Source organism: Cryptotermes secundus, unplaced genomic scaffold (genome assembly GCF_002891405.2).
Source record: "Cryptotermes secundus unplaced genomic scaffold, Csec_1.0 scaffold1928, whole genome shotgun sequence".
Taxonomy (NCBI): domain Eukaryota; kingdom Metazoa; phylum Arthropoda; class Insecta; order Blattodea; family Kalotermitidae; genus Cryptotermes; species Cryptotermes secundus.
The window spans coordinates 581,245-596,554 of record NW_019740681.1 but is presented as its reverse complement, the minus strand read 5'-3'; the positions used below and the strand labels follow the sequence as shown (position 1 = coordinate 596,554).

The 15,310-nt window shown below is 44.8% G+C and overlaps 1 protein-coding gene across 3 annotated transcripts in view; it reads left to right on the top strand.

Annotated features, from left to right (window-relative positions):
* The window catches only part of LOC111872599 (inverted formin-2), a 40,747-nt gene that overhangs the window by 9,971 nt on the left and 15,466 nt on the right, over positions 1-15,310 (top strand). For 2 of the 3 annotated variants that reach the window (XM_023866665.2, XM_023866664.2), the window contains exons 3-5: positions 11,069-11,274; positions 12,616-12,731; positions 14,349-14,508. In XM_023866665.2, coding sequence (XP_023722433.1) covers positions 11,069-11,274; positions 12,616-12,731; positions 14,349-14,508 — 482 coding nt within the window. Of the gene's footprint in view, positions 1-832; positions 1,094-11,068; positions 11,275-12,615; positions 12,732-14,348; positions 14,509-15,310 lie in introns of those variants that run through there. The other variant, XM_023866666.2, reaches the window with a different exon arrangement.

Genomic DNA, 15,310 nt, shown 5'->3' with positions numbered 1-15,310 from the left:
GAGTCATTTCGCCCCAAACCCCCCGCCCCCACCACTGTATCGCGTGCTTCTGCTCGCGAGATACCACGTCTGTCCGTCCGTCCGCATGTTTCGGTTTTCTAGGCTAATTGTGGTTAATTCCGTACCTGCAAGTTGTGCCACAGGAAGTCATCCCAAGCTCGTTCTTTTTTCAATTTCTTTAGCAGCCTTCCCTTATTTTGAAAAAATTGAAAAGGTAGGCTTATGAAGCCCTTTCTCCCGTCAACTTTTGAATGCCTGGACCGTTCTCTATGAAATTTGGTATGTATATCATTACACCTGAGCCCATCTCAACGGCGTACTCCATTGATCCAGCCCGTCAGTCTGTCTGTGTCTGTATGAGTATCCCTCTATCGTTGCTAGGCAACGGTTCGGCAAGAACCGTTACCGCGGCAAAGAATTCACGCGAAAGAATAGAATTGTTGGACGCGTCGTTTTCTATGCGGTCCATGTCGTATCAGTTCTCAGAACTTCTTCTAGTTTTCTACGGTTGGCAATAACAATATGGTAGACACAAACTTATGAGGTGGGAGCGACAGTGGCGCTACTTCCGACTAACAGCCGTACTAACCTTAGTAGCAATGGTGACCAAAGCTGTTAACGTGTTTATGAAGGCCGTTTGGAACGGCTAGCAGCGTTCAGAATGCCAAGGAACAGTGAACGCATGTGGACTGCAGCTCTCCAATCTGCATAGGCAGGCTGTCCTGTGGTCAGCATATCCGTCACCAGTGCGCTAGTGACGTCCAGTTGCGCTGACCAGTACTTTCCATAAGCGCCAAGTCACCCCAAGTCCCCCCATTTCAGCACCAACCTCACTAGTGTCCAGTTTCACGGCGACGACTGTTGGGTTGCTTACATAATTACGTAATGTTAGGAAACTCTGGAGCGGATTCAGGCACCTCAGGTCTTGTGCGACATGGCACCTGCGGACAGATAAGACAGCGACCGCGATAAGGCCGTCAGTGCGCCTCAAGACGCCGACCGGAGCGGCTGTGCAGACTCAGTGCGGCGTCGGCATGACGATACACGGCGCGGGACGGTCCCAGCCTCCACGACGCAAGGCGCTCCTGCCCCGGTATGTACAGGCGGACTCTCTCGTCGCCAGTTTTTAATAGGCACCAAGGAGGAAGTCGGCTGGGGCCTGAAGCTACCCTCAAGTACCGTTGACGTCTGAAATGTGAGCAGGTTTACCTTCGCGTGTCGTGGTTTTCTCGTGTTGCTTGCTTTAGGACGCTGTCTGTAGCCTCTGTGGTAAGGTGACTGGTGAAGCGGCCGTGGCCAATCCCTGAATTTACTTGCAGGAACTGAGTAAAACCACGAGAACCTCAGGATAGCATGTGACCGGGCCGCGATTCGAAAGGAGCACGTAGTGACTACAGGTCTAGAACGTTTCCGCTGCGCCAACCCGCTCGGCGAGGCCTTTCAGAGAAGCTGACAGTTGCTCAGTTAGTCAAGGCATTCCCCGCTCTTTATGCAACCCGGAGGTTCATCCCCACGTTTATATTCATTCAGCCGGAGTCGCAACTGTATGTTAAGATACAGACTACATGGAAGAGTACCTTCATGGCCCCCTACGCCTTCATTGCATCCTGCTTGCAGTTACCTTTACCTCTTGCACATTAAAATGGGATCTATCTGTCCATTTTGTTGCGGAGCGCATGAACGGTTTCGCGAAGCGACCGTAAGGACGTTTCGTGTTCACCACCACAAGCAGAAGACGTTTCTAGTCCCCCGATGCAAGATCAGAGTACGTGTGGAGTTTGGCATCCACTCCCCCTATACGCCTTTCTCACCTGATGCTTAGGTAAAGGGACGCCTTTGGCTTTGGCATTTATAAAATTTGTATTTTATTAATCAGGAGGTCCCACGAGGTCTTGTGGAAAATCCCGGATAGATCCCAGTGGCTTAACAGGAGACGGGACTAAGCGGGAACCGTCGGCACGGAAACTTAGCGGTCACGTGATCTGCCCCGAGGCCGGTTAGTGTTTCTGTGTTAGCAAGTGCACCGCAAGGCTTGAGCACTAGAGGCTAAGGTACAGTAAACGCGAGGGTGCCATGTTTATGAATATGAATACAGTCTTCATTGCATAATATCCTAAATTCTTGTACATCATTTCCCCACACTGAAGGAAAAATTATTAATTTTCGTATTTTCTTATTTGTGCCTTTTCTTTCTTGTTGATTTATATGCTTGCAGAACTTTGTCCAGCAACAGTTCTTGTACAAGATTCTGGAAGGAACATTCGAGAAAGAATCCAATTTCAAGCTGAAATATCGATGTTCCCGCTTGCGTTCTCAATATTTTCGATGTTCCCAACTTTGAATACTAACCATTTGTTTCGAGATATCGGCAGCGATAAGAGACTCGATTTAGGCACGCGGATTTGTTTCTGGTCTTGCTTTTTTCCCTTCTTCTGTATATAAAAATATTTCTATTTGTTGATTTCTCTTCCCTGTAAAATTGAATTTATTTTCAGAAGCTTCAAATGAGAATTTACAGTAGCGGGGAGATCATGCACAGGAACCAAATTTCATTATATATGGTTTGTTGACTGTTCCCTCGGCGGTACGCGCTGGTGCAGCCGAAATAATACCTTACATACAAGTACAATAATTACATTGGTCCCGCCGGGCTAGAAACAAAGAACTTCTGTGCTTGCGAGGGCCAGGAGCAATGTGCCAGACAATACGCTGATGACTGTAGCAGAGACAGTCTCCGAAACGCTGGTTTCTAACTCCATATTAATACAACTGATGTTGTGAGAAGATTTCGGTAGCTCAGTCACCACAGTGACCAGGCTGACGTCGGAGGGGGTAGCGATTTCTCTTCTCCGCAGCCATCCAGCTTATCGCGGGCATGCCGGGGCTAAAGTGGTCGGGGCGTGAAGCTGCCCACTCAGCTCCATCCAGAGCCAAGGTGAACAATTCCTGGAGCTGTACGCCTGAACTGTGGGGCACGCGGTTACGCACAGAACAGCTGCATGTACGTATGTACCGGGCTGTACCAAGTTGCGTGACTATAATAGGAATTCATTTGTACGCGTGGGAAGCCGAAATGTTGACAATAACAGAAACGCGCGCCTGCGCACAGAACACGCAGCAGGTGAAGTTGGTGACACCCGTGTATTCGTGACGTCTGTGATTGGACGTTTCGGCTCATCCTCGAAACTGATGAGCAACTCTTTCAACTTAACTGTGCCATGTTTCATCACAACCAGACAAACTGTTTACATGAGGGAGACGATTATAGTGAAACTTGAGATGCACATGAAATTTATAGGTCGACGTGGCATGTCGATAAATCATATCGAACTTACGTACAGACGTAGAACTGGTGCAAGAATATGGCGGATCATGTTAAGTCACTATAGGGCCGCGCCATAGCTCAAGCGGTTAGTCGCTGGCTTCCCACCGCGGCGATCCGGGTTCGATCCCGGGTCTGGTCAAGTGGGATTTATGGTGGACAAAGTGGTGCTGAGGCAGGTTTTCTCCGAGTACTTCGCTTTCCCCTGCCAATCTTCATTCCACCAATTGCTCCACAACCACCCTCACCTATCATCAGGGGCTGGTACAATAGGCCAGAAGTAGCCGCAGTACAAGGGACTTAGTCCCACCCCACTAGCAATAATAATAAAAAGCAATAATAATAAAAAAATGTCACTATACCACACTGTTACAGGAAATATAATTGAATTATCAGTTTACACAATCCAATTACTGCTGTGACTCTGTAAACACAACTACCTTAATTGGTTAAGCACGGGGACAATTTTACCTTTGCCTGGATATGGTCGCGGGCCGGACTGAAATTTTCGAGGGATGTAATTTCCCCACCCGTGTTGTGTTGTCACCACTGTAGCCATATGTTACATGCCACCACGTTCTGCGCCGCCATTTCAACAGTGGCAGTATTAGTAATTGTTGAGGTCACCAAATTAATTTCTGACTACTTAACAGTGTTTTCCATTTACTCGTTTCTTACGAAACTTTGATCCCCGGGTGAGAGCGTGCACTGAAGTCTGTACATTTCTGTTACGGCAGCCGACTCAGTCAAAAAGAAAGGCATCTTCGTCAGGGCATTTTGTTCCTGAGGCGTGTTTCTTGCACGTCACACCGCGTCAGTTTCTAGTAGCTTGTAGGGAGGTTTGTATGCGCGTCTCATTTTCGATATTACTGATTTTTGGCTTTCAGGACGTTGACGTTCAACCTGCTCGTCGGTCAACAATGCATAATATTGACATAACTAATAACAAAGCGAAAGCATTTAATGAATTAAAATGTTACAGCGCTTTCTAGTAATATTGTATTTTAGCAGAATATTTTATTGAGTTTCAGCCTCACAATATATGTATAATTTTAGGATAACTATACAATTTCTACAATTACATGTTTCGGCCACTATATATTTAGCCGTCATCAGGTAGTACTTATGCAGTCCCTCTCAATTCACTCAACTGTTCCCTTCCATTGGCGAATGTTTACAATATGTATATGTACATACAGTGTTTGTTTACATCTTACCGTTTCTATTATCAATGAATTTTCTGTTAATGTTTTCGTTTCTGCGAGTCTAATCTTTGGAACTGTTGGCAAGTCACTAGCCGCCACTGCTCGAAATTCTGTCTGGAGTCGAGAAATATGAACCTCTCGTCTCAGACGCTGGCGCCGCTGTAGAAGTGACGTAATATCCTCGTTAATATTTGTGTTGTTGGTAATAAAGTGTCTAAGGCTTCTAGTACTTTCTGTGTGAGTAAGTGAACACATTGTACCGGCAACTCTGTGTTTCATATATAGGCTTTTGTATCGATCTGTAAAACTGCCATTGGCGTGTGTATGGAGGGCTAGGAACGGCATATAGTTCATAAATCTGCTATCCTGAAGCAACGCCATTCAAAATTGCTATACTCCGGAAACTCGTGTTGATAGAATGTGCTCTAATGCCAAGATTCGCTACGATTTTCCTCAGTTCTTCCAAGAGTTCTTGACGTGAAATAGTATTTTCCCATTATCTTTTCCTGTTCGTTGTACACGTCTAGTGCTGATTATCTTCAGCGCATTATTGTGTAATGCCTCGAAGAAATTAACAGAAGGCATATCATACAAGGGAGATTATGACAAATTGATAAGTACTCGTACAGACGCAGAAACATTGCGAACTCTCCGTGTAAAATTGAAAAAAAAAAAATAAAATAATTATAAAGCGTGCTCGTAAATAAGGGTAACGCAGTGGTAGAATGTACAGAAACTTGACATTATTCCTGTCGTCTTGGTTACGCAACAGTGTGATCTTCCTTCCCACCACGCAGGCGCGACAGGCGCATGCGCATGTGCAGTCCAGTTTGGTCATTGTTCAGTACTCGGATGGAAATGTCATCGAGGCTCAGTGAAGCTGGTAACAAACACACGATGTCGTTGTGTAGAATTCATAAACAGAATGTACATCACCATTATAATCTGAATTACGGTAATCCGAATTAATGAAGCAAAAGGTAGCCCTAAGAGACAAAAAAATCAGAAAACAAATAAATGGAAACTTTAATGATATAGGTTAGTGATGATGAAAATAAATAAAAATATCAGTGTAGCAATTTCTTCCTCTGTCAGAAACTGGAATACAGGGTCTCCTTCATCCAACTGAAGCCAATCTTGGGTCTCTCCAGCTGCCCTCAACACAGCCTGAAAGTCCTCTTGCTCCTAAGTCCCACGCACTCGACTGTGAACAGATTTTTTCCATTTTTCATATTCCGATCCGGATTAACTGTGACCGGATTAGCGAGGGTTTGCTATATGTAGTTTTGAGAACGATTGATTGGCGTTTCTTTCCGTTGAAAATTCATTGTTTCGGCAAACGATGGACGTGAACCGCCCCGAAAACAAGTCAGTACCACGCACAGTGTTGACAGTATTTGTATTTCTGTGGAGGAAGCGAAGTTGTCCCTGTTCCTAATACGCGCACACAGAGATAGGATGGGGCGGTGTGAACTGGATTCATCTGGCTCGGGATACGGACCAGTGGAGAGCTCTTGTGAACACGGTAATGAACCTTCGGGTTCCGTCAATTAACAGAGAAATTGTGAGCAACTGAGCGACTGACGGCTTATGAATGACTCACCTCCGCGGAATTAGACAATGATGACTTTTGCGGTATGCTCAGCAGTTTTCAGTCGAGGCGTTGGGTGGCGTGAGTGGACACCTTCACGCCCCGGTCGCTTTACCCCCGTGAAGGATCCCCATTGTTCATTGAATAGGAAGCTGGGTGTACCCCCAGGGCCTGTATGGACCCAGTGGCGAAGGGGAAAATTTCGTGCCCCGCCCGGGAGTCGAACCCTATCATCCGGCAGATAGACTAGCTCCTAGTCAGTATGGCGTTCGACAGTCATATACGCACTGTGCTGAAAGAGCTATTCAGGTTCCGAAGAGGGGATGTTTAGTGTCCATAGTTGGGCGCTATGCTGTGGTCCTGCCCATACGTCCACGTGAACAAAACATTCGTTCGCAGGCCAGAGCACAATTTTCGAGTTAGAGAGAAATGATTTTGCAGGGCAGTGCAGATTTCGGCCCCTATTTCCAGTGACGTCACTTTTGTGTAGAAAGTGCGGTTGAGTAGTTGTGCAAGGAGTCTGAACCAATCAGCAGGTAGCTTGGTCATCCCCAAGTGGCGGTTGTAGCTGTCACACGTGTCGGCACGTGGGCTCCAGACCCCAGGCGCCAGCTATTTCTAGGGAATGTCAGAAAAAACTAGCAGCAGAATGCGAGGCATTCGGCCCCCCTCGCATTTCCGGCCCAGGGAAATTAGAGGATTATTTCAGGGCATAAGTGACAGTACCCATTGCCAAGATCGCAAGATGTCTGCATTCAGATTTCGTCACAAGCGGTTGATTGCTTACTGCTTAGAAACGATGCTTACCATTTGCCTCATATGGGGAGGGGGTCGACCAATCAGCCGCTACCATGTCAGCCTTAAGTCTCTGAATGTACGAGGAACTGTAACCTTAAAAATAGAGAAACGTGTCTCCAGTCAGAACATGATCACAATTTGTTACCAGCTCATAAACCAGTGGCGTAACGGGCGTAACTATTTTTGCTTCATGAAATTCAGCCTGTCCTTTATGACATTATTGTTGTTCTTTATTCTTCTTGAGGGAAGCCTGTTTCCGGTTTAGTAACCATATTAAAGCAAGCCCTGACTTAACGGGGGACCGCACATCCAGTATAAATCATCTGAGATAGATCTGGCTCAGGATAGGGACCAGTGGAGAGCTCTTGTGAACACGGTGATGAACCTTCGGTTTCAGTAAAATGCTGGGAAATTCTTGAGTAGGTGCACAACAGGGCGGTTTCTCAAGATGGGCTCAGCTCCATGAGTAAGTAAGTAAGAGGCAAGGGAAGCTGCCACGTCTCTGCCTCCGCAAGATTTTGCTCTTGCGCGTAAGCAGCTGAATTTGTATGTAGAGTCCTGGGTTCGGATATTCACTCCCGTCTTTCCATATGTGAAAGTTTTCCCTGTAACAGTCCGTGGAGGCCCATAGGGTTGTGAGACGTCGAGGCTCCTACATTTTCTTTAGGCAATCGGCTCACAGACGGCGGTGAGGTTGTCAGCCGGCTGTCCTTAACCCCAGGAACATTCCTGGTACTCATTTCTGTTAGAGGCTGAGTCGACCCCAGGGCCATAGTGCGGCTAGAAGGATTGGGTGAGCTGAAAAAAATCCACCTCATCGGCACTCGAACCTGCGACCATCCGTCTTGTAGCATAGTGCCTCAACCAACTACTTTACCGCGTGCCCCCTTTTTCCTTATGCAGAACTTCGAAATTTCATTTCATTACAGGAGTGCTCCGTGAGTTTGGTGCCATACTTCAGGAGCGCACTGAGGGTTCCCTATAGAATAACTTTGAAATAGGAACCCATGTCCGCAAACGTAACATAGCAGCGCTACGGCGGCAGTTAAAATCATTTTGTTTAAACTTGACGCCTCAGTGTCGAACTGCATTGCATAGAGGAACAGCCATCCACCAGCACTCGCGCCATTGCCAAGATCCTGGGGACATCAAAATCAAGTGTTTGGAGGATCCTGTAGGACCAAGAGCTTTATCCGTATCATCCAACGTGAGTACACGACGTAGGTCCAGCTGACTTCGTACCAAGAGTTCAATTTTGACAGTGGAAACTGAACCAATGTTTACATCAGCCCAACTTCCTGACTCACGCGTTATTCACAGACGAAGCGCAGTTTACAAGGGATGGCTGGTTCAGCTGTCGAAACAGCCACGTTTGGACTGACGAAAACCCCAACGTTACTGTAATTGGTTACCACCAGGCGCAATTTTCTGTCAATGTCTGGGCGGGCATCATTGGCGATCACCTGATTGGGTCTTTCCTCCTACCACCACGACTTAAGGGGCCCTTTTACAAGGTGTTCCTGGAACGTATCCTTCTGACTCTGCTAGAAGACGTGCCACTGATTGTGCGGTGGCAAATGTGGGGATATATTGTACAGGGGTTCACGTTGTTCGTGTTCTTAAGCTGGACACTTCCCTCTGAAGCGTTTGTCGTGTACCTTCAAATGCAGTGCAAAGGCACCCGGTTTTGCCGTTGATTTTTAAGTCATACAGTTATTCAGCTTACTACTCGTAAATTACCAGTCAAATTCAGCATCACAGCAAGGACCAAGTAATGGAAGACCAGTTTTGCCATTTTAATTCCAAAATCTCTAGTTAAATATTCATGATATTGGAACCGTCTTCGAAGAAAGCCATAAGTGGGCTAGCAAAGAGAACTGTTGGACTTTCAATGTTGTTGAGCTGCTGGTTGTCGGCGCTTCAAGAGAACACGAAAATTACATATCACATCAAATTACTTATATTTTAAGCCACTCAGCACCAATTCCCAACTTACTTTAATGTAAACGCTGATTATAGATGTTTCCCCGTAACTGTAACGAATGCTTTGTTGCATGTTAAATTACAGAATCGTAGGTGAGGTAAAGGTCAAGTTGTCTCTGTGCTTATTTAATTAAGCACCATACCATGAAGATGTGTGAGGGAGTGGAGGTATAGCTCCACTATTCTTTACCACAGCACCAGATGGAGGTGAGTGGTCAGCTTCACGTCCCTGCTGCTGTACCTCCGGGGAAAGAGCCCCCTGTACCCATTGGCCAGGAGGCTGGGTGGGCCTCAGACCTAGTTTCGACGTTATGGAGAAGAGAAAATTCTTACCCCTGCTGGGAATCGAATCCTGACCGTCCAGCCCATACAGAATCGTAGATTCTGGTAGGTTCATACCGACGTTTCAAAAGAAGCTACTGCACGTCTTCGGTGTCGGAGCAGTTCTATCCAGAAGATGATTTTGTTGGCACATCAGAGTCTTAATATGAAGCAAAAGAAGAACTCAAAAGCGAGAACCCTGCCACCAGTCTGGCAGGCTCAATGTGACTACTGAGTATGCTGATGCAACCTGACAAGATAATTCCAGTCTGTGTATGGACTCTTGTAGGTTGGAGGTGGAGATGATTTGTCTTGTGTGGCATATTTTTGCAGTATTCCTTTATATTCATAATGTGTATGTGTTAGCAGTCTTCAAGTGCATACAGTCTCATTCACCACCTCTACACTACATGTTTCGGCAGTATGCTGCCATCTTCAGGTGTATTGGTCCGTCAACCATTTCACTGCTTGCCTTTATATGTTGGACATACATCCAACGATACAACGCACGCAGTTATAAGAGCAGAGCACACCATAAGACTCAATATACACACAACATTAGAAACATAAGAAGAACGACCCGCATGTGGATGATTCAATAATACACACGAATTTAAAATATGACGTATGAGATAATAAGTTTTAACAAGTTTTCAATACATAAACTTTATTGCTATATAAGGACGTATACAAATTTAATATTATTTCTAAATGGACATATAAAGGCAAGCAGTGAAATGGTTGACAGATCGATACACCTGAAGATGGCAGCATACTGCCGAAACATGTAGTGTAGAAGTGCTAGATGGGACTGTATGCACTTGAAGACTGTTAATATACACACTATGAATATGAATCAGTGCAACAGGACGCAAAAATACAACATAGTGTTCCTTTATGCTGTCATTCCTGCCATATTTATAAACTGCCCTGTGACACATCGGAAACTCTGTGATGAATTATTGCTAATAAGAATGGCAGTAAAGATGACTTGCTAGTGTTCTGAAGAAACTGGTGCTGTGGATGAGTCTGGGAGTTCTTCATTAGGCACTATGGTCCCCCCCCCCTAACGCTCCAGATCTGTGAGTACTTTGTCTTTCTGTCTATTCGCTCATGTGTTGGCTGTATGGTCCTGCAAGAACCTTGACCTCCATAGCAACAGGTGCCCATTTTTCTCTATTACTTGCCTTTACCATTTCTCTTCATTCTCATCTTGCAGCCATCTGTGTCTGGGTCTTCCCACTTCTCTTCTACTCTCTGGCTTACTTCTAAAATTTTCCTTAGCCACTCTTGTTTCTTACATTCTGATCCCACGCACCAACCACTCCAACTTTCTGATTTTAATATCCACTGTCAGAGTAGGGGTCCTGTGTAAATCCCTCAGTTCTTGTGCTCCAGGTGCCACACATACTCAGCAGTTATGTCTGCTTACCGAATTGAGATGTGTTGTGTAGTCGAGGGATTTCTGTATGTGCTACATTTGGTTGTCACCATGTTTTACTATTTTTGCTTCCAAAAGACGATGCCATATCTCATGACTCTTGAGATTTATGGTGGCTTAGAAGAATGTGTCTAAATTTGATAAGATTAACATATGAAAGTAGGGCTTACAGCCTATCCTTAAAACATTACAAAACAGTGGCAATCTCACAGCGTGGTTACTTTTAGAGTGCCATTATTTTGTTGTGAATTTTCTAATCTTCTTTATTTGCAAGGAAATTAATACACTGACAGTGAAGAGTATTGCCTACTGGATTGTGAGACAGTGTAGTTTGCAGAGAGCCTAGCGTTTCACAGAATCATACTGCCTCCATCTTCAGGGTAGATTATGACTATATTTTTTTTAAGGGAATGGCTGCTAGAATTTCTAGAACGCGATGGTTTGGGTGTACTACTGGAGAGTCTGAACCGTCTGGGGGACCGGCGAACCCACTCAGTGGCAGACACCCTCACCCAGATGCAGTGCATGTCATGCCTGAGAACTGTAATGAATTTCCGCCCAGGCTTACACTATATCGCAGATAGAAATGAGTACACAAGGAAGCTTGCTACAAGTAAGTGAAACTGCCTCAAGGCTTAGATCTTAAGTTTGCTAATCCTGTCAGACATAATGGTAACTATATGTACTATCTAATTTAAGATGCACAAAGTCTCCACATTCTGCCCACAATAAACAGCGACTGTTTCCCCAAACAGCATTAACCGCTAGGGCTCTGTAGCGGTGACGTAATGTGTTTCGTGTGAGGTACAGACTGAATTCTTATATATAAAGTCTCTGCATTCTGCCCACACAGTGTATTTGTGTGTTCCGTATGGTTCTCACAATAAACAGCGACTGTTTCCCCAAACAGCATTAACCGCTTTGGCTCTGTACCGAAGACGTAATGTGTCTCCTGTGAGGTACGGACTGAATTCTTATACAGGGTGTCCCAGGAGGAATGGACCAAACTTCGGGAGGGTGTTCCTTATGTTAAAGTATGCCGATATAACCCAAAACACCTATGTCCAAAGTTGAACGGTTTCGGAGATAATGGCCCAAGAAAAGTGTGGTCTTCTGGCAGGTCCACGCACTGTACCTCTCAGCTGAAAGGCCTTATCTGTGTTTGCCCTTGAGTGCGGTGATACACCCTAGCCGTGCTTATGTAGTTGGCTTTATCAGAACGCGCAGTCAGTACGTTATGTCAGCGCTTGCCATTCATGTGTCATGTATAGTGCTTGGAAACCCTAAGGACAATTATGACATGGCGAGCGAGTATTTTGTACTTCAATTTTATGGCTTCATGTCACTCACAAGTTAGTTTGATGTTACGTACATTATTAACATTACAGAATCCACATATTCCTGCCAGTTTTGTTATGTATTTTGTAATCAACAAGTGTGCAACGCCGGTCAAAGTTTGCCACTTCTCTGGCCATTATCTCCGTAACCGTTCAACTTTGGACATAGGTGTTTTGGGTTATATCGGCATACTTTAACATAAGGAACACCCTCCCTAAGTTTGGTCCATTCCTCCTGGGACACTCTGTGTATAAAGTCTCTGCATTCTACCCACACAGTGTATTTGTGTGTTCCCTACGGTTCTCACAATAAACAGTGACTGTTTCCCCAAATAGCATTAACCGGTTGGTCTCTGTAGCGGAGACGTAATTGTTTCCTGCGAGGTACGGACTGAATTTTTATATATAAAGTCTCTGCATTCTGCCACACAGTGTATTTGTGTGTTCCCTATGGTTCTCACAATAAACAGCGACTGTTACCCCAAACAGCATTAACCGGTTGGACTTTCTTATGGAGACGTAATGTGTTTCCTGTCTGGTACGGACTGGATCTTCTGTTGTTTAGATGAATTACAGTGTGCTATCTAAATGCAGACACTCTCCTGAAAATGTTGCAGTTTTGTCGTCAAGCAACCCCACTGTGAGGCTGCAGGTGTATGAGCTGCTGTGTGCTGTGAGTCTTGCATCCCCCCGGGGTCATGTTCTTGCTCTTGATGCCCTCCAGCACTTTAAGGTGTTGTACTTATATACTTATTTTTATAGTTTGAAGATACAGTCTTGTGGTATGTGGCGCTGTGTGTTTTGGAACACAGGCAGCAGTGTATGCCCACTTCATAAGTCGTTACTGCCCCAATGTTGAGCTCAGTGGGGTAGGTTAGAGAGGGCCAGATCTAGGGCAAACCAATGATAACTGATGGCCTAGAAACTGGCGCTTTGCAGTGCAAACAAAGGAGAAACCCGCACTTTCCCACTGGTTTGCTCATGATACCAGTTCTGGTCCACCTTTCTCTATATGTAGCCTAGGTAACGATCAAGGAATAAGCAAATATACCGTAGCCGTTGCTGAGTAACGGCTTCACAAACAAACTTGTTCCATGGCAAAGATTGAACTATGACAATGAGGAGCGGTATTTTCTACACAGTCTGTGCCAATGGGTTATAAGCAGGACATGTTTAGAGTTTAGTTAGTTGTGAGACATTCACCAACCAGTAAGGACATAAGCGGGGCACATTGTTAGGATCTGTTACCAGGAAACGACTAGTGAAAACAAACTGTTAAGATTTAATATGTGCAGAGTGTACGAATTAGTGTTAGAGCAAGAGTTGCTTGTAGTTAGGATCTGGAAATGGTAAATAAAAACCAACCCAAACCCGATCTATAGTCACTTCAACCCGTGACAATATGTTTTAGACGAACACTGAGTGAAGCAGGAATTGATCTCTCCTTTGTTTGACCTTGGTACAGATTTCATTCATGTAGACAGAGAATTAGTTACATAAGAGAAGTATCAAATTTACTAGAAGATACAAGATCCAAGTTTCCTGTCTGCTGATGTCTGTGTCATCAGAAACATAGTGCTGCCTCTATCACGCCAGATCAGCGGTCAGCAATGTACTGTGTACAGTAGAGTCCAGACAGAGCTGGGCGGAGGTTAAGAGAAACCTTGAGAGAACTTGAAGTGGACAGAGGTTTGGTATGTACATGCTTAAAACCTGTTTCTGATATGTTGGGTACAGTAGGTAACAAAGGTGAAGTTTAAGTTGACTGAGCTCTCCCGGCTCCACATGTTCAGTATTGTGTACAATTAGTACTGCAGAAACCCTTGTATCTATTTGAAAATGGGATCAAGCCCACAAGACATAAATGCCTTTTGAAATGACCACATTCGTCACATTCTTAGAACTAATACAGTGGAGCACAGTCCTATTTGAGAAGCTGATAGTCTCTCAGATGGTCAAAAAATTCCCTGTCTTTTATACAAACTGAAAGTTAATTTGTAAAGACAGTCTTAAATGTAAATTTGTAATAAAATATCCTGGGTGTCTCCTCTTGCAAATAAATTCTGGTGGTTCCCATATCCACACCCTCATATCATATTCCCTTAACATCCATTTTAATATTATTCTCCCCATCTGCATCTAGGGATTGCAAGTGGTCTTCTGTTTCAGGGTTCTCTGACTACTACTTGGTATATGTTCTTTTATCTTCTCTGCATGCTACATGTCCCTTTCTCATGTTCCTCGATTTTATCTTCCCAAGAAGTATATTAAAGAGAGCAAGTTATGAAGGTTGTCACACAATTAGGAATTGCTCCAGTTTCAAGCTGTTCATTTGATGTGTTGTGTCCAGGTGTACCACGGTCTCCGATATCGGTTTGAAGTCATATTGTCAGAACTGAAGACAGCAGAAAGTGACGTGCTTTGTTCGACACTTCTTGCATTCGTGAACTGCCTGGTGTTCGGGTGTGAAGATTTACATCAGAGAAATCGGATCCGTAATGAGTTTCTTGGTATGTTACCCCAGTGCTATTGTGATTAATTGTTTATAATGACTGATTGGTTGTGACTGCAGAATGTGTTTGTGTCCTGACTACATTTAGAGACGCTGGTGTAACTTTACTGCAGTGTTACTTGCTGACATGTAGTATTGCCTCTGTAAGGGGAGATGCAGTCCGGGGTTAAGGTACATGACTCTCATCTGTGGGGTTCTGAGTTCAGTCACTGGTCAGAGCTGGGTGCTGATTTTGCTGTTTGCAGCATCAGTACCAAAGTTAAAAATTTTGTAGATGTTGAAGAAGAGCACCCTAGTCCTCTGTGAGAACTGCTATTCTCACGGAGAGCACCATCTCCTGAGATGTGGACACTATATAGCCCAGTAGAAGCTCACCGACATTTTGAAGCAACACACTACCTCCATATTCAAGGTTCAAGAGTAAGCCAAGGAAGAGACCATGTCATAGCTCAGGCAGTTAGTCGCCAGCTTCCCACTGTGGCATCGCGAGTTCAAGCCCAGGTCAGGTCATGTGGGATTTCTGGTGGACAAAGTGGCACTGGGGCAGGATTCCTCCAATTATTTCAGTTTCCCTTGCCAATTCTCATTCCATCAACTGTTCCGCATCCATCATCATGTACCATCCGGGACTGATACCGTAGGCCAAGTTCTGGCCAATGTACCAAGTGGACTTATTCTAACCCAACCCGAAAAAGAAAGAAGAAAGCCAAAAAGCCAAGGAAGAAGCAATTAGATAAGTTAACTTCTGCCAGGCTTCACATAGCAGGACATAATACTCTTCATAATCACAGCTGTGAGAA